Source organism: Cynocephalus volans, chromosome 13 (assembly GCF_027409185.1).
Source record: "Cynocephalus volans isolate mCynVol1 chromosome 13, mCynVol1.pri, whole genome shotgun sequence".
NCBI classification, from domain to species: domain Eukaryota; kingdom Metazoa; phylum Chordata; class Mammalia; order Dermoptera; family Cynocephalidae; genus Cynocephalus; species Cynocephalus volans.
This window is the reverse complement of record NC_084472.1, coordinates 49,389,099-49,407,313: the sequence shown is the minus strand read 5'-3', so window position 1 is coordinate 49,407,313 and position 18,215 is coordinate 49,389,099. Positions and strand designations below refer to the sequence as shown.

General features: G+C 37.2%; 1 protein-coding gene across 1 annotated transcript in view; it reads left to right on the top strand.

Annotated features, from left to right (window-relative positions):
• Window positions 1-274: 274 nt before the first annotated feature.
• The window catches only part of MBD2 (methyl-CpG binding domain protein 2), a 63,073-nt gene continuing 45,132 nt past the window's right edge, over window positions 275-18,215 (top strand). Inside the window, exons 1-2 of the mRNA XM_063077378.1 lie at window positions 275-819; window positions 14,152-14,311. Coding sequence (XP_062933448.1) covers window positions 281-819; window positions 14,152-14,311 — 699 coding nt within the window. The 5' untranslated portion in view covers window positions 275-280. The remainder of the gene's footprint in view (window positions 820-14,151; window positions 14,312-18,215) is intronic.

Sequence of the window (18,215 nt, the reverse complement as noted above, 5' to 3'; positions counted from 1 at the left end):
GTGAGGGTAGAGGCCGGAAGGGCGCGGCCGGGGGTGGAGCGGGCGGGGCCCGCGGGCGTGTCCCCGAGGAGGCGGAGACAAGATGGCCGCCGCAAGCGCTTGGAGGACCTAAGAGGCTGTGGCCGGGGCCACGCCCCAGGCGGGAGGGCCGCTCTGTGCGCGCCCGCTCTATGATGCTTGCGCGCGTCCCCCGCGCGCCGCGCTGCGGGCGGGGCGGGTCTCCGGGATTCCAAGGGCTCGGTTACGGAAGAAGCGCAGCGCCGGCTGGGGAGGGGGCTGGATGCGCGCGCACCCGGGGGGAGGCCGCTGCTGCCCGGAGCAGGAGGAGGGGGAGAGCGCGGCGGGCGGCAGCGGCGCTGGCGGCGACTCCGCCATAGAGCAGGGGGGCCAGGGCAGCGCGCTCGCCCCGTCCCCGGTGAGCGGCGTGCGCAGGGAAGGCGCTCGGGGCGGCGGCCGTGGCCGGGGGCGGTGGAAGCAAGCGGGCCGGGGCGGCGGCGTCTGTGGCCGTGGCCGGGGCCGGGGCCGTGGCCGGGGACGGGGACGGGGCCGGGGCCGGGGCCGCGGCCGTCCCCCGAGTGGCGGCAGCGGCCTTGGCGGCGACGGCGGCGGCGGCGGCTGCGGCAGCGGTGGCGGCGGCGCCCCCCGGCGGGAGCCGGTCCCTTTCCCGTCGGGGAGCGCGGGGCCGGGGCCCAGGGGACCCCGGGCCACGGAGAGCGGGAAGAGGATGGACTGCCCGGCCCTACCCCCCGGATGGAAGAAGGAGGAAGTGATCCGAAAATCTGGGCTCAGTGCCGGCAAGAGCGATGTCTACTACTTCAGGTACCGCCCTGGGGGTGGGGAGGGGGCGGCGGGGTCAGGCCAGGGTCAAGGGTCAAGTGCTGGTCTGGGCTGGGGGTGCCCGAGTGGGAGCAGGGGTCCCCAGGGTATGTGGCAAGGACAGACAAGCCTGGTAGTGGAAGGTGTCTGAAGCCCTGGGTGACAGTTGACCCCAGTGCAGTGAGAGGCAGTGTCTGAAAGGTGAGGACCCAAAAGAGGACATCTCATGTTGAAGGCATGGGGGAAATGGTTTGCGAAGTAATGGTTACTGTGGCAGGGATGGTTAGTCCACTGAAGGGTTAAAAGAAGGTGTAATTTATCGAAACTGCAAAACCCAGTCACTGTTGGCTCCTGTCCCAGCCTGTCCCAGATTCATCATCACCAGAGTGTTTAATCATGCACATGTGGAAGTATTAGCTATCTACAGTAACAAGGTTTTAGTTACTTTGTGGGATCCAGGAAAGTTTCATATAAAGTAGTCATTTCGAATGCCTGAAGTTTCGTAGAACTCCCTTGGTGTTGCAGAATGTATTCTCTTTTGAAAACGGAAACACTGTACTAACTTGTTAGACTCCTAGGCCAAAATTTGCCCCCTAGGGATCATTTAGCAATGTCTAGAGACGTTTTTGGTTCTCACACTTAGAGAGTGGGGGATGCTGCTGGCATCTAGCGGGTAGAGGCCAGAGATGCTGCTAAATATCCTGTAGTAGGTAGGACAGCCCCCCAAACAAGGAATTATCTGGCCCCAAATGTCACCAGTGCTGAGGTCGAGAATCCTGGTTTAAATGCTTCAAGGTTTTTCACCTTAATGTGATGGTGGTCATGCTGTTCATGTCTTTAGTTTGTATGACCCAGTAAGCTCAGGAAAGTGTCTCTGGCTTTTGATATCAGTGGAATTATCTTATAATCGTGTCTTCTAAATTTTCTCATAAACCACCCCATTTATAGAAGAGAATATAAATGTTACATTTGGTGGTTTGGAAGGCCATATTTGTGGACTGATTGAAGCATTTTTCAGGGAATGTATATGGGTGTTGGAGCCAATGGTCAGCCATTTAGCCATTGGAATAATATAAAGGATTTCCTTTTTGCTGTCATCGAAAAGGTTAATACCTTTTTGAAAATGTGTATATACACATACAGTGTTTACAAATTGAGAATACTGTTCAATAGATTTAAAAGGTTAGAAAAATATACACACATATATGTACATACACACAAGAACGTGATCACTGCTGGTGTAGCATGTAAATATGAACATATTCCTGATGGTTGCTCAAATGTATGAGTGAGTAGTTTCAGTAAATTCATTTTGTTTTAAAGTAAAAAATAAATAAATAAAAAAAATGAGAGTGGGGTTGCATTAGAACTTAATTTTTCACTTGATCTGAGACCATTCATCTTAAAATCTCAAATGATAAACTGGGAAACTTATTTTAAACATATAAAAGTGATTTTCTTGTTTTGTATTTTCCACCATCAAATAATTGATATAATGCTAAGAAAGTGATTGTGGTAAAAAAAAAAAAAAAAAATGATTACTTCTCTCAAGTTAATTTATTTGCTTTAGTGTTATTCACAGTTCATTTTTGTTTATTCTTTCATTAACAGCCCATTTTGTTTTCTTCCCACCCAGGCAGTCTGCATAACCTGTGAACTATGTGCTGATGTCTTGTAGGCAGTTATATTTGACAAGAATATTCTGTGTCTGGGATTGAACTCCTTGAGGAATAGGCGACTTAGTCTGTTCTCAGAGCATGTTAAACTTTGAATTTCACTCTGTCTGGCAGTTCTCCTGGGATATGGTTTGTTTAATGTGGGGATGACGTATCTGTTCAAACTAACTTTTGGTTATTGCAAAGCTTCTTCATTTGTTTTCCTTATAGTAGCTGGAGAAGTTATTTCAAAAAGTTAGATTTCTGTAGTGCTCATTTTGATTTGTGGTCACTTAATGTTTCCTTGGATGTGTTATAAATTTTTCAAAGTTAAATTTTTTATACAAACTCAATAAATATTTTATGGCAGAAAAACTGATATAATCAATTTAAAATAAACTTTCTAAATAAATTAATCTTAAGGCAAACTACAAACCAGTATAGTAATAATTACTCTCCTAAAGTGGAAGTCTTTTTATGAGACGCTGCAGCATGATTTGCCTTTTACTTGTTTATGCAAAATGGAAAGGACACGTTGAACAGATTCGTGCCACATGTGTTTAGTTCAGGACTGGAAGGAGTATTGTCTATTGTTTATTGACTGACTACAAAATGTTAGTTACTATGCATGTTTGTAACACCCAGTCTTGATTTCCTTCAGAGATGTTACATTCTGAGGCAGTAGGATACCTGTAGCATGATGTGATGATACTTGCCATATGGTGGTTACTTTGACTTGTGACTTTAGCTTTCTGTGATGACTGATGATGGTCACCTACTTATTGGAAAGGAGGGCAAATTATTTTTCAACCCACAGGGTCACTGCTTTACATATTAGTGTTTCCCCCATCCTTAAAAAAACCAGTAGCTCACAAAACACCCGCCATATCTGTTTAATAAGTGGGTTAACTCTCCTGTTGGTAATGTGAACACCTGCACCCAGGTGTTCACACAGATTCTAATAATGCTAACCCCTGAATTAGCCTGTCCCTGGGGAGATTAATTTAAACAAATCTGTGCCTGTTAATGTCAGTCAAGGTCTGTACTTACTAATTGGACTGAAATTAAGCTCATCAAGAAAGCCTCAAATTTCAGTAGAATGTTTTTGGCTGCTTTTTGAAACTGCCAAGTTCTAATAGGAAGGTGTGCCTCTGGTTGCCAGTTAAGCAATATAATTATGCCTTCTGACAAGATTACTAATAGTGTATGGCAGTTCTTATATTATCATCCAAAGTGTGTTTTTAAAAAGGGTGTGGTTTGGTAAAGTATTGGATCCATTGGTATAGTTTCTGAAAAAGTTTGTTGCCATCATTTGAACCCACTATTTGAACAATAATTTTCTAACTGCTCTACTTGACTCCTGTCATTTCTAGTGCTTGGTTCCCTTAATAACACTTGCCGATTGATATTTTTGAATTATTATTTTCCGCTTCATAGGATCCTTTAGTAGCTTTCTCTTGCCTTTTTTATCAAGTCTAAACTCGTTGGGTTCTAGGCTCTTGGGAGTCATGGTAAACTAGTACAGCTGCTGCCATTAAAATATTATCTGATTGGATATTGGAAATATGATAGTAAACACTTTCATTCCTTTATCAAAATTATGGTGCATTTAAACCTGATCATGCCTCTGAAAAAAAGTTACAGTGGGACCAGAGACTTAAAATAATCACAGGGAGCAGGTGCAAGAGATACTAAAATATTTCACCTTTCTTGATCTGGAAAGAAGAGGACCAAGATATAATTGAAGTCTATAAAATCATGAATGATACTGATCAAAGTAGGAGTCTCTAGGGAAGGCAGCAGAACATAGGGGTTAAGAGGTTTGGAGTTTGTATTCCAGCTCTGCACTTACCAGTGTTGCATCCTTGAGCAGGTCGCTTAACATCCCCATGCTGTGCTGTGGTTTCACCATTTGTAAAATGGGTATGATCTTACCTGTACTTCATAGTGTTATAAGGATTCAATTCTAGAGCAGTGAAATAAATATGTAGATTTCTTGAAGCTTTGCATATGTTTAAGGATGAATTAAGGAAAACAATTCATTAATTAATTCCAATTGTATGGGCTGAACAAATAAATAGGTTTAAAAAATGTATAGGTATATCCCATTTGTTACTAAAGGCTAGTATGATGCTTTGAGGACGGATTCTGAGTCATTGAAGATGTCAAAGTTCAGCCAAACTCCACCCCCCCACCCCTGCTCTTTGCCTTAAAAAAAACAAAAAAACCCTCTCCATGTGGTCTTTGGAGAAAACTGGTTGAATGGACCAGGGGAGGAAATATAACCATTGTTATAGTTCTTATATACTCTTGTTAAAGTCTTCTTGGCTTTTAACCAAAAGTCCTTCCCCATATTATTTTCTTTCTTTCTGGTTATTTCTGTGTGTCTCCTGAAGTACTCTAATTTTCATTTTTGTAGAGCCTGGGGCTTTCTCACATACCTGTCTTCTTTCCCTCTAGGCACAACATTGAACACACAGATACTAAATCATTGTTTACCAATTAATATTGCACTTAAAATTTTGTAAAACAAGCCTTAAATGACTTCTTGCCTTTTGCTTTGTTTATATTACCTTTTGTGTTGGGATGAAATTGATTGAGATATTTTATTATTAAGGCCAAACATTTTTAAATTTCTAATTTTCTTTTTCTTTTTATTTTTTGGCTACTGGCCAGTAAGGGGATCTGAACCCTTGACTGTGGTGTTATTAGCACCACACTCTAACCAAGTGAGCCAACCGGTCAGCCCTAAGTTTCTAATTTTTATCATTAATGTGAGGATACTGTAGAAGGATAGAAAGCCTTTTCCTGGGATTTTAAATATTAGGTATAAAGTGAAAGTGGTAAATAAGATGCTCATAGTGCACAGACACAAGTAAGAAAGCAGCATTTGAATTTCATTGACTATGTAGTGTAGGATGTAGCATAGGGTCTGTGTGCCTTATTTCTATGTGTATTTTGTGCCTGGCATAGAGATTCCTACTTGTATTCTCAAATATTGCAGTACCTCATGCCTAATCTACTTTATCGCGCTTTGTTGGTGTGCCACTAAAATAATGTAATTATTAGCTGTTATTATACTTGCACCCTGAAAGTATCAAAGGGTAAATTTTAAAATTTATTCGATAGTGAAGCCATTGTACCAAAGTATGACCTTCCAGCCTTATGTAATACTGGAGGGGAAAAAATGGAAAAATTGTGGTAAATTAACATAATTAGAGCAGTATTATTCTGGATTGTAGAAATGATCTATTTGTTCGGATATGTTCTCTATCTCCCTTCCCCTGCTTTCTCTTTGATGTATGTTCAACCTAGGTTTAACCCTGTTATTTCTCAGATATTCAGATAGGCAACATATTCCCTAAGGAGCAAACTATAGGTCTTCATTTTAAAAGCTTTCACTTAAATTAGAAGAAATCAAGTTGTAACTTGCAGGCTCAGTGTAGCTTATGAGATAGTTTTATATGGTTCATGAAAAAGTTCGTATTACTTCTTTTAGAGTGGAGATACAGTTGAAATATATCCTAAAGACCAATTAAAAAAAATCTCTTTAGTTGGAGAAAGGAAAGAAATCCAGTATTTATTAAGAGTTTATTGTGTAATAGAAAGTTTCGCTTGCTTTTAGTTTTTTGTCTTGATGTTGCCTGATTGAAGCATGGATCTAGAAATGAAAGACATGTAGGTGTGGTGGAAATTGTGCTCTGATACTTCTCCCTCAGCTGTACCATCACATCTCTTTGATATGTGCTAAAATTTTTGTTAGGATACAACATTGCCATCTGTCTTACATCTGATTTTTAGAATCTGACATGCAAAGTGTCACCTGGCACAACATCCACAGCACCCACAATACCTGTATTAGAGGAAATGCATAACTCAAAAGGAACTGATGCGTATACATTCCAAAAATAATCTCCAACAGAAATTGATAGATGATTTTTTCAAATTGCTTTAAAAAATTTTGTGAGCTATGTAGTCATAATTTTCTTCATAATTTAGATTTAATTAATGGAACAGAAGTGGGTGATTTGCAAAGGAGGTGATGCTTTTTTGTTTGTTTGCTTTTTTAGATTTTATAGTGCGACTTATAGAAATTTATAACCTTTTAACTCATGTTTGAGATTTTCTCAAGATCTGTATGATGAATTAGAAATGAACCGTCAACCCCTAGTTTATGGATTTAGTGTTTGGCTTGGAATAGTAATTTGTAGCTCTTGCATATTAGTCTTCTATTGTTCTTTGCTATTTCCACTAAGAAATTGCTAAGAAAATTGTAAAATGAAGTTTTCCTTAATTTCATTGGAACTTCTAAAAACTGAAACTTCCTAAGGAAGGAGAATAAAAGTATGAAATAGAATGAAATTCGTTTTTTTAAAATTATTTTTATTTATACATATTTATGGGGTACAGAGTTGACTATCAGTATTTGTGTACAGTATGTGATGATCAAATCAACATTACTAGCATATTCATCATTACAAATCGTAATTACTTTTTGTGTCCTTTGACCAGTTACTCCCTCTCCACTCTTCCCCTCTCCCTTTCTCACCTCTAGTAACTGTAGGTCTGTTCTCTCCTTCTGAAAATTCAGTGTTTTATTATGGTCTTTCTTTCTTTCTTTCTTTGTATCTTAGCTCCCACTTGTGAGTGAGGACATGCGGTATGAAATAGAATAAAATTTGAATAATATCTGTGGATCTCATGATTTTGCCCTGTCTTTCTCATTAGAATATAAATTCAAACTCATTTGTTTGGGAACTTGATGTACATAAGCTCAATGTGAATATAAATAATAACAAATAAAGTTTAAAATTAGTTTTTAAAATTGAGCACTTAGCATTTATGAGTGACTTACAAATGTGAGTCAAGACCGTCATTCTCTTTTAAATGTTTTTTTGAATGCTGTATCTTGGTGTTTTTTTCCTTTGTTCTTTTTATACTGGAGGAACCCATAGATAAAGCAAGGATGAATGTCCTTAAAATTCTTTTTAACAGGTATGAATCTCTTTAAAAAACCCTTTCTCAGAGGCTCCTAGCAGAAATAGGCAACTCTTATGGTTTTTTAAGAATTATTCTGTTAACTCTTACTACATTTGCTTGAATAAATAGTTGGCAAGTCTTTGTTGCACACCAGATTCTGAACTTCCTCAATGTCAGGGGCTGAGTTTGATTCAGTTTTGAATCTTCAGGATCCAGCACAGTAAATTTTTGCTGAATGAAGCAAGTGGTTAATTTGTTTCTCTATTAAATCCAAAAAGCTTGTGGTTAATGCTGGCTGTAGATAATAGACCTGACTGTCCTATAAAGGCTGTCTTGCGTCCCCTGCTATACCCAGCCAGCATCCTGCCTTGTACTAAGTAAGGTATACAAATATTGAATAGCTGAAGAAAATTATCTTATTTTCCCTAAACATGTGTATAGTGTTTGTATGTATATATTACAAACAGATTTTTGGACATGAAAGTATCTATAGGACTTTTGATTTCCTTTTTAATATTAAAAAATTCTTTTATCCTTTACTTAAAACATCTACCACTAAAAGTTGCTTTTGTATCTTGGGTGGATAATATGTTTCTACCTAATTTTAACTAATTTATTATTTCTTTTGCTGTAACTGTGAAGCTGTTTGTTATAGTATTTTGGAAGTAGAGTGGTCTGCAATAAAACATAATAGAAAAGTGAAATAAAAGTGGACACAACAAAACATATGTTGCAACTTTTTATTATTAGATTCCACAGTCATAAACTCACCCTGTCAAATTACCATAGCAGTTTCTACATGCTTTTTCTACACTTGTGTACTTATTTGAAGACTAGTAAGCTTGTGCACAGACCACACTTCGGTAGCCCTGGTTTAGAATAAAGAATGGGGACTTTTGAGTCAGTAGATCAGGGCTTTGAATCTTGCTTTACTGTTTTAACTTGAACAGATTTTTAAGTTTCTGCAGGCCTCTGATTCCTCAACCATAAATTGAGGGTAAGAATTCTACCTCATGGAAGTTTTTGGAGATTAAATGAATACACATATAAGGCATTTGGTGTATAATAGATGGTCAGTAAATCACAGTGTTAGTTTCTTTCTCCTCACTTAATTAAGCAGCATAAATAGAAGCATGTGCTTGGTAGTTATGTGAAGATTTACAGTATTTTGTTGTATTTTGAAATGTGATTAGGGCAGATATTAGGTTATAAGTGTTCTTCAGGGCTTTAAAAAATATTACATTTTTTTCCTGATTATATAAGTAACCCATGCTCAGTGTGGAAAACTGGAAAAAATAGAAGACTGTAGGGAGGGAAATGACAATCATTATTATAGTTCCAAAGAGAGCCACTGCTAATATTTTGACATAGTAGTTTCCAGTCTGCTTTTTGGGTATATTTGTGTGTGTGTGTTTTTAAGCAATGGTATATGTTCTTTAACATATGGTGGTTTTTCTAATTATATGACTTGTACCTAAGTACAAAAAGATAATTTTAATTTCAGATTTTTAGTCTCAGCTAACATTTGATTCTAGAAACAATTATTTTTTAAAGTTAGGAAAATCTTTTCTTTTTTGTTTGAATACTTACTCTTGTAAATAACAAGTAAGCTTTACCATTTAAAGGGGTAAAAAAAAAAAAAAAAAAAAAAAAGTTGATGTTTCTTTAGTCGCAAACATTTCCAGTGCTGTACCTTATAGAATTTTTGGTGTGGAGATTTTTACTGTTCCCCACAAAGTACTTACTGACATTGATGGGGATGCTATTTAGCCATATAGTTAGCCACCTACCATCATGACCCTTCTTGTCACTCAAGGCCACTTCATCTTACTTCACTCTGATGACTGCCACCCCCACAGTTTTTCGTGTTAGAGAATGGTCTGAAGATATACTTGTATTTGCTCAGACCTGTTCTCCTCATAATGGTTTGACTAAACATCATAATTATCCATGTTCCCAAAGTAACATGAAAAAATTGTTCTGCTGTATTAGAGGGGTGGTTTCAGAGTGCAGTTTCACATGCAAGCAGCAGGTCTTCTGATGCTATAATTTTTATGTCGTAGACTGGCAGGGCATGTTGTGGTTGTAAAGTTTTAGCTCAGGAAATGGTGATTACAGGTGAGTTCACAGTGTGACACAGTGTGAATACTTCTAAATTAAGGTGATTGTAATTTAGGTATTTCTAGCATATCAATTACATTTTTTTCTAGATTTGAAAGTCAGATGCCAGATAAAATTTCTTTATTTTTGATAATCTATATTTAAAAACCTCTGTGATGGAGTTAGGTTTAAGAATTGCTTTAAAAAGTTGAATTGAAAGGAGACAAAGACATAGTTCAAGTGAGGAAATGTTCTTATATGAACTGGAAAAATACAACTCATGTTTCTGGTTTTCATTTAATTAGTATTTTTCTTCAGGGTATTTAAATAGTGGGTAGGAGAAGTTAAAGGTGTGATCACAGGTTGGTTCAGTAATGGCGTAACTAGGGTACAGTTGGGAGGGAATTTTTTTTGTGGTTGAAAGTGAAATGGTATTTCATTACTGGGATTTGAAGTAATCACTTTGGGCAGAGAAAACTGAAAATGACTAACATCCTCCACCAGTCTACTAGAGTTAGGGAAAAAAAAAAAAAGAATAATTTCCTTAAGTTATGAATTGATGTTTTTAGAATAAAAGCTTAGTCACTGTAAGTCTTTATATTTCTGAGAACAGGACCTACAGCAGCCATCACAGAGGGCAGACAGATGATGACTTAGTCACTCTGGATAAAACCAGGGCTTAAGTGACAGTAATTTTGTTCATCTAGCATTTACTTCCTCAGTTTGTCACTTCCAGGGTCAGATTGCTGTTGTGCAGGTGGTCTGCATTTCATGGGCAGAATTGTCCTTAACCATTCCCTTGGGCCTTGCCTTCATCTTCTGCCGGAAAGGTATCTGGCTTTAAAATCCCCTGGGGCAGCTAGGTTGACTTTCCTTAAAGTAACATGCACAAGCTTTAGCATTTACGTAGAAGACAATGGCATGTGCTACTGTTTTCTCAATACAGCCGTGTGTGTGTGTGTGTGTGTGTGTGTGTGTGTGTGTGTGTGTGTGTGTGTGTGTGTGTGTGTGTGTGTGTGTGTGTGTGTGTGTGTGTGTGTGTGTGTGTGTGTGTGTGTGTGTGTGTGTGTGTGTGTGTGTGTGTGTGTGTGTGTGTGTGTGTGTGTGACAAATTCGGATAGCCATCCAGTACAGATGCTTCATAGAATTCCATCTTTATGACAGGAGGTAGTGATTCAGTATGAATAAGAATTTAATAGTTACAAGTTGATATTCTGTTTTTGGGATATGCTAATAGTTAAAACTTGGCTTCTACCTTTTTTCCTCCATTGCTAATTTAGTTTTATAATAAACACCCTCCACTTGATTTTTAAAATCAGTAAACATAGGAATAATTTTAAGCCACGTTAAACTGCTAACCTACGTCATAAATTATGGATTCACATTTCATGAGTATAGCCTATTAACTGAGTTCTTAGATATTTAAATTTTCTTGATTTGGGGAGAGGTGTCTAAAGTGGATTGATCTCTGAAGGGTTGTTTTATGGAGGAATGTTATAATGGGGCTGTAGTATGTTTTCAGCTGTAGTAGATAGCTGACATTTCAACTGTTACCTGAGGAACTACTTATTGCAGGCTTAATTTGTGAAATTTATCAGTTGATTCCCTTAAAAAATTTGTCTCTGAGCCATGTGGTAAGAACAGTAGTGTTCATCTTTTTGGTAAAAGTTGCTACCTGAATATTTTTGTCTTCAGGAAAATTAGTCTGTTGAAACAAGGTCCATTCTTGAGCTCAGCTTTTTATTGAATTAAAGAGATCTATTAGAGGGATGTCTGATTGAGAACTTTTATTTTATTTTTTGGAGAGATTTTTTTTTTTTCATTTTTGAGGTTTGTCAGATATTTATCAGAATCTTCTCAGTAACTTGAGTATCTGATTATAGGGACTATATAGCTATTCTAGGTTAATTACAATTACAATTATTTGTAATTATGTAAGTGACATAACACAATTCCTGAATTGTGTTTCAGGAATACTTTACCAATTTTCTAAAATAATTTTGGGTCATTTAGTAATACTTTATTTCTTATGTAGTGTAACAGATTAACTATGAAAATATTTTTTCCAGTTCAATTTTTTAAAATTCTATGAAGTGTAACTTAAGTAAGCATAGGACTTATAATTCCACTGTGTTTGCAAATGAAACCACATCCTTTACTGTTCAACTCATAAGGTGTCTTGCTCTCAGAAAGTTACCTTGTTCATTGCTAGCCTTTATATAGGTTGAGTTTCTCTAATCCAAAATACTTGGGATCAGAAGTGTTTCAGATTTTTTTGGATTTTGGAATTATTTACATATATGTATAATGAAGTATCCTGGAGATGGGACCCAGGTCTAAACATGAAGTTCATTTATGTTTCATATACACCTTATACAAATAGCCTGAATATAATCATATAATATTTTTAATAATTTTGTACATGAAACAAAGTTTGTATACATTGAGCCATCAGAAAGCACATGAAGTCAGATGTGGAATTTTCCACATGTGGCATCATGTTGGCATGCAAAAAGTTTTTGGATTTTGGAGCATTTTGGATTCTCAGATTGGGGATGCTCAACCTGTATGACGCTTGAGGATTTTAAAAAGTATCATTGTAATTTCTGGCTTGACTCATTAAAGAAATAAGTAGGAATTATTGTAATCAAACAATTGCAGTGTATTTAGTAGAATTATTTCCAACTTGAATTAGAGAAGGCTTCCTAGGGGACATGACATTTTAGCTGGGCTTGGAGGATTTAATAGCCCTTTGACAGGCAGGATATTGCTTATGCTCCTCCTTCCATTCTGGAAAGACATTGCTGGAAGAATTAAAGGTATATGGCATATTTTGGTGATTTTGAGTTTGGAGTGTGGGGTACCATGGATGGTGGGAAAAGTGTCTGGAGAAAATATATATAAGAGATTGAAAGCTTTTGATGTATTATTAAGGAGACAAAGCTATTTTTGCAGCATTGAGGAATTTCTGAATGTTTAGAACTTGGTAGTGGATGTATGGCTGAGAGAGAGGGCAGTGGAAGATTGTGATATGGCCTTCTAGCTTGGAAGATTAGATATTATGTGGACAGTGATGCCACCAACAAAGAGGAGGAATACAGAAGATCAGGTTTGGGGATAGAAGTGTGTGGTGAGCAGAGATGATTCAAGTTTTGGACAATGTTGAGGGTGACTTGCTATTTTATTTTGTGATACTGAGCATATTTATATGTCTAGGTTAGAATTGGAGTTAAAGTTTGCTTATTATAATCCTGTATTCTTTCTCCTGCTATGTTCTGACTTTTGTCTGCTTTGTTCTATTCTGTTATGCTCTGGTGGTTATCTTCATCTGTCTGCTGGATCTGTGCCTTGAATTGTGTTTCAGGAATACTTAAGTCATATGGTTGTGAAAAAAGAATGTTGATATGATCTTCAGTTATTCTGAAGTTTGTGGTGGTAGAATACCATAGAGTTTGTGACAATTGGGTGTATTGGTTTGGACTTGACCCAGAGAGAAGTTTTGTTGTTCCAGGGGAGTATTTTAGTTCTTGGTTTCACAACCTTTAACTTTTGTCTTTTTGTCTTCTTGTTGAATTATTTTTCGTTTCTTGTGGTCAGTTGGTGTAAGGTTAAGTTCGAAATATGACATGCTGGCTTCTTTGAGAGGTATTCTGGAATTCTCAAAATTTTCTTCTGGTGACATGTCATACTGACTTTACCAGTTTGTTCTAGCACATTTGGCTTAGAAAATGTATTAGATAAGACTTGGTGCATTCTTCCTATAAAGGATTCCTTACAGATTAATACCACCAGGAAGAACATTTTTAAGAAAATCTAGTTTAGTTTAGTCCTCTGTATAATTCTAGCACTTTTGTAATTTTCTAGCTTTGACAATATTTTTTACAAGGAGTAAATTATTATTCATATGCTTCTCTAAAGTAGGAGTTTGGCTTACAAAACTCATGTCAGCATTGTACAAGCACGTTTGCAAATGTTTGCCTTAGTTTCCTTGTTTCAGTAGTTATATTAAGGAGCATTTAGATGTTGTGGGAATTCAAAAATTTTTTCTTTTATAACTTTTAGCACATATCAGTAGCTTGAAGATTATCTGGTTTCCAAGTGATTTGAGTGTACATGTGTGTTAACAAAAGAGTTGTTGACTTCAGAAGACTTTGTCCTGAAATTCTTTCTGATTACTGCTGGCATGGCATTATGTATGTGTAGTACAGACAGAAATAACATTTTAAAAGTTAATTTGGAAAGAAAGTTTATAAGATTGAAGACATCTGAAGTGTTCACATTGTGCTCTGCATGAAGTTTGTGTTTGGGTTCTGTCAGTGGTTGCTGAGTGAATGACTAGTGGGATAATCTATAGTAACATCTCTTATGTGCTTCAGTGCAGTACTTAGGAGAGTGAAATACTAGTTGACACATTATCTCTTCTTATGAGGAGGTTAGGAAGTTTCTTTCAAACTTTAACATTTCTTAAAAAAAAAATATATGTAAAATTATAATGTGGTAACAATTGGTGGCAGAAAGGAAGGCAAGAAGGAAAGGTTCCTGTAGGGATCTAGAGTAAATATTGTTGCCTTTTGTACAATTAACCATATTTTTCTTCTAGTCCAAGTGGTAAGAAGTTCAGGAGCAAACCTCAGTTGGCAAGATACCTGGGAAATACTGTTGACCTCAGCAGTTTTGACTTCAGAACTGGAAAGATGATGCCTAGTAAATTACAGAAGAACAAACAGAGACTGCGGAACGATCCTCTCAATCAAAATAAGGTTCGTTAATTTAGTCATAGCGTGTGCGTGTGTATAATTTCAAAAGCTCTCCATAAAGTATCTTAAATTGTGATTATGTCACTGGAATTTTGGTTTTCTGAAGCCCTCCCCTGCCCCAAGCTTTTTGACTTATAAATTTGATTTATTTTCTGGTATTTGGCAGTACTTAGAGAGAGCACAAGTAAATGTGCACAGTAGAAAACAACATTTTAATATTTCTCTAGGCCAACATACATCAAACTTTCTGACCCATTGGGACTGTTTACTATTTGTTGGTGTTAATTGTCCATTAAAAAAAAAAAAAAAAAAGTTACTGTGGCCAAAAAGAGGCAAAATTTTATTTGGCAGGTATCCTTACCACATAGTTTATAATTACCTATTAATTTTCAGGTTCAGGATTATTCTCATTCTAATACTGCGACTGGAGATTTTTCCATTAGCTCTTATTTTTATTGAGCTGTTTAGTTGATAGTTTATCATATAGCAATATAAGCAAGTCACATTTGAATTATGATACTAATTTAATTATATTAAAGCACTCAATATCTTTAAAAAGAAAACTTTATTTCCTCCAAGGGCAACTAAACATATATAATCATTTTTTCTCAATCCTTCTTTCTCTAAGTTTCTGGGATCTGTGTGTATATGTGTTGCCACCACCATTGTCTCACACTGACGGTGTGAAAATAGTGGAGGGAGAAGTAGGGACTTTTCTTTCTTGGGATATGACTATAACCCTGCATGTCCCCTGGGAGTACTGCACTCATTTCAGAAACCCAGAGGCAGTGTTGTAGAGTGGAAATGGCTTTAGACCAGGGCAGGCATGGTTTGTGAGCTGGCTCTGCTAGTTATTAGCTGATGTAGTCATGGACAACTTTCTTAACCTCCAAGGTCCTCAGGTTTCTCATTTGTAAATTAAGGTAATACAATTTTTCCCTTAGCATTATTGTGAGGAGTAAATGGGAATTTAAATGAAAACATCTAGCAAAGGATTTGACTCACATATTAACCTTTTCTTTCCCTGTTCCTTCCCTAAGCTCCCACCTTCCTGAGCACCAAGCTACCTTGGTGAACAGTGTGTCTGTTGGCTGTGTAGGAAACTTTCTGACCCAAGCTCTTTTCCCTCCTTGTCTTTTTACTTTTTCTGAAGGGTTTGGGGTCTCTGCTTCATACTTATCTTTATTCAGAATTCAGCTGAATAGTTTGTTTCACTATAGTTTACTTTCTGAAAGTTGGTATGGAGGTCAGAATGCATTGTTTCCTCTTAGCATAATGCCTTGCATTGGTTTCCATAGGGTCATTGGCGGGCACCTTGATTAGAGAGGCAGGACGGGAAGGGAAGGCTAAAAATTGCCTTTGTAGAGCCTTACTATGGGGTTAGCTTGGGTCGATAGTTATGAAAGTGTTAAGAAGGATAGAGATAATGGTATGAGTAGAGGGAGCTCAAGTTCACAAAAGTGAGGACCTTGTGTGTGGATAGGTGAAGCACTGTGATTTCAGCTTAAGGAAACCTGTATTCTGGGTTTATTTTGCTTAAATGTGCAGAGGAAAATTAAGATTTATGTTTCTAAAACTGCCTTTTTAAAACTCTAACTACAGTGCTGGGTACCTATAGAATGGGCTCAAATATTTGTGAAATGAATAGAATGGTTTAAAATTACCCCTTTGTTACCAGAATCACAGTTTAGCTATGAGAAGTATAATATGAAGATTTGCTTCCTGACAGTTATGGGTCATTAAACAAAAACTAATTCGTCTCTTTAGTTTGTGTGCACCTTTCTACTCTAGCTCCGCTGGACCACGCATCATCCTGTCCCATGGCATGCGCTTTCAAGATTCTGCTTGCTCATATGCTGTTTCCTCTGCTTGGAATGTGCTTCCCCCCTTCCCTTCCATCTGGCGAACTCCTCTTCATCCAAGGCCCAGCTCCATTGTCTCCATCTCTGGGAAGCCTGCCCTGCATACTCCACGCAGAACCAATTCCTACTTCCATAATGCTACCCTGGTGCTTTGCCATTGTATTTGTGGCTGTTTGTCTGCTTCAGCTAGACTGTGAGCTCCTTGAGGGCAGGAACCATGTCTTTTTTGTTTTTGTATATGTAATCCAAAGCCTAGCACACGGTAGGTACTTACTAAATGTTTATTTAATTTAATAATCACCTCATTTCAGAAATTTGTAGTGGTAATAAATGTTTATTAAATAAATGAATATACCATATATTATTTTGGAAATGCCTTTTATTTTCATTCTGAAGCTTTCTGTCTGAATTTTTGGGGGCATGGTCTTATATTTATTTTATTTTATTTTATTTGTTAAGTAGTCAGAAAGTGGAGTTTTTCATTTTTCGAAATAAGCTCTCTTGGAGTAACACCAATATTAGATATCTCTATAAGACAGAAAATTTGTGTCTAAATAAGTAGTAACTATTATTTTTTCTATGATAGTGCAGTATGAAGGTAGCTGGGACATTTAAAGTGATTTGTAGTGTTTTGCTTTATAGTTGTAAATCTGGCTGAAGTACATTATTAATTGTGTTGTTTTTGAGTTTTTTTTTTTTAAAACTCCTATCTTGAAAGAATTAGAGATGTAATTAACAAAATAAACTTTGAAACAGGCTAAATTATAGTCTATATTGACTAATTATAGGCTGTGATCTTAATATATCTTTTATGTGAAAGGTGAGTTTACTGGTGATGAATAATATCTTCAGGTGTGATTGCAAAGATACCTTTTAAAGATTTTTGCATAGTAGTTTTTAATTATTTTAGGATGGATGGGTAGGGTAGAGTAGGCATTGTCTTTTAATATCTACTTATTTTTGCTTGTCTCAAACTCAGTCTTATTTTTTGTTTTTGTTTTTCTTTTTGGTGGCTGGCTGGTATGGGGATCTGAACCCTTAACCTTGGTGTTATAGCACCATGCTCTACCAAGTGAGTTAACCATCCAGCCTTCAAACTCAGTCTTTACTTTGAAAAATATATTTCATTTTTGATACATTATACCTTATTGATTTGTTGTTGTTGTTGCCACTGCTGTTATTATTTCCAAACCACCACCACCATCTCTGCAACTGATAAAGTCCAGTCAAAATACCAAGTACCTTACTTAAGATATTCCCTTAAGTTAATGGAAAAAGACAAGAGAAAGATTTGAAAGTCATCAACACAGAGTTGGTATTCAAAGTTGGAAGTAGCTTTCTCAGAGCTTATTCAAAAGGAGAAATTATAGAGCAACATATCCAATGGAACTTCCTGTGATGATGAAAATCTTTTAGCCACAGCCGCATGTGTCTGTTGAGTACTTGAAATGTGGCTACTGTGACTGAAAAACTCAATTTTTAGTTTTATTTAAATTTAAAGAGCCACGTGTGCTAAGTGACTACCATATTAGCACAGTTCTAGTGCTACGCCTCTCAGTGTGTAAATAAAACAACATTGCTTCAAAAGCTAAATATCGTTTAGGCATTAATGTAGGGTTTGATCGTTCAGAGAGGAGATGTTTCAAGTTTTCAGAGATAGGAACATTGTAAGAAGGAAACAGAGTAGAGGCAAGATGGTAGTTTCCAAAAAATAAAAATAAAAAAAGTTAGAGGCAGTCTAGGATTGGCTAAAGAAGAGTACAATGATTCTGAGTGCAAGATATATTTAGGGAACTTCAAGTGGCTTGGTTTGTTGCTAGAAATTTAGTGTTTCAGATATCTAAATATTAAACTGAATTCTTTGTGTTTCTAGCTCTTAACATCAAAATGTTTATAAATTAGAGCTACAAAACTAATAACGTTCAGGTTCCCTAACATTAATTTAATGTAACATATGGTGTATTTTACACATTGCTTACGGTATGAATATGGTATGGAACAAGTTATTTTTTTAGTTTGGCTTGACAGTACTACAGTACTAATAT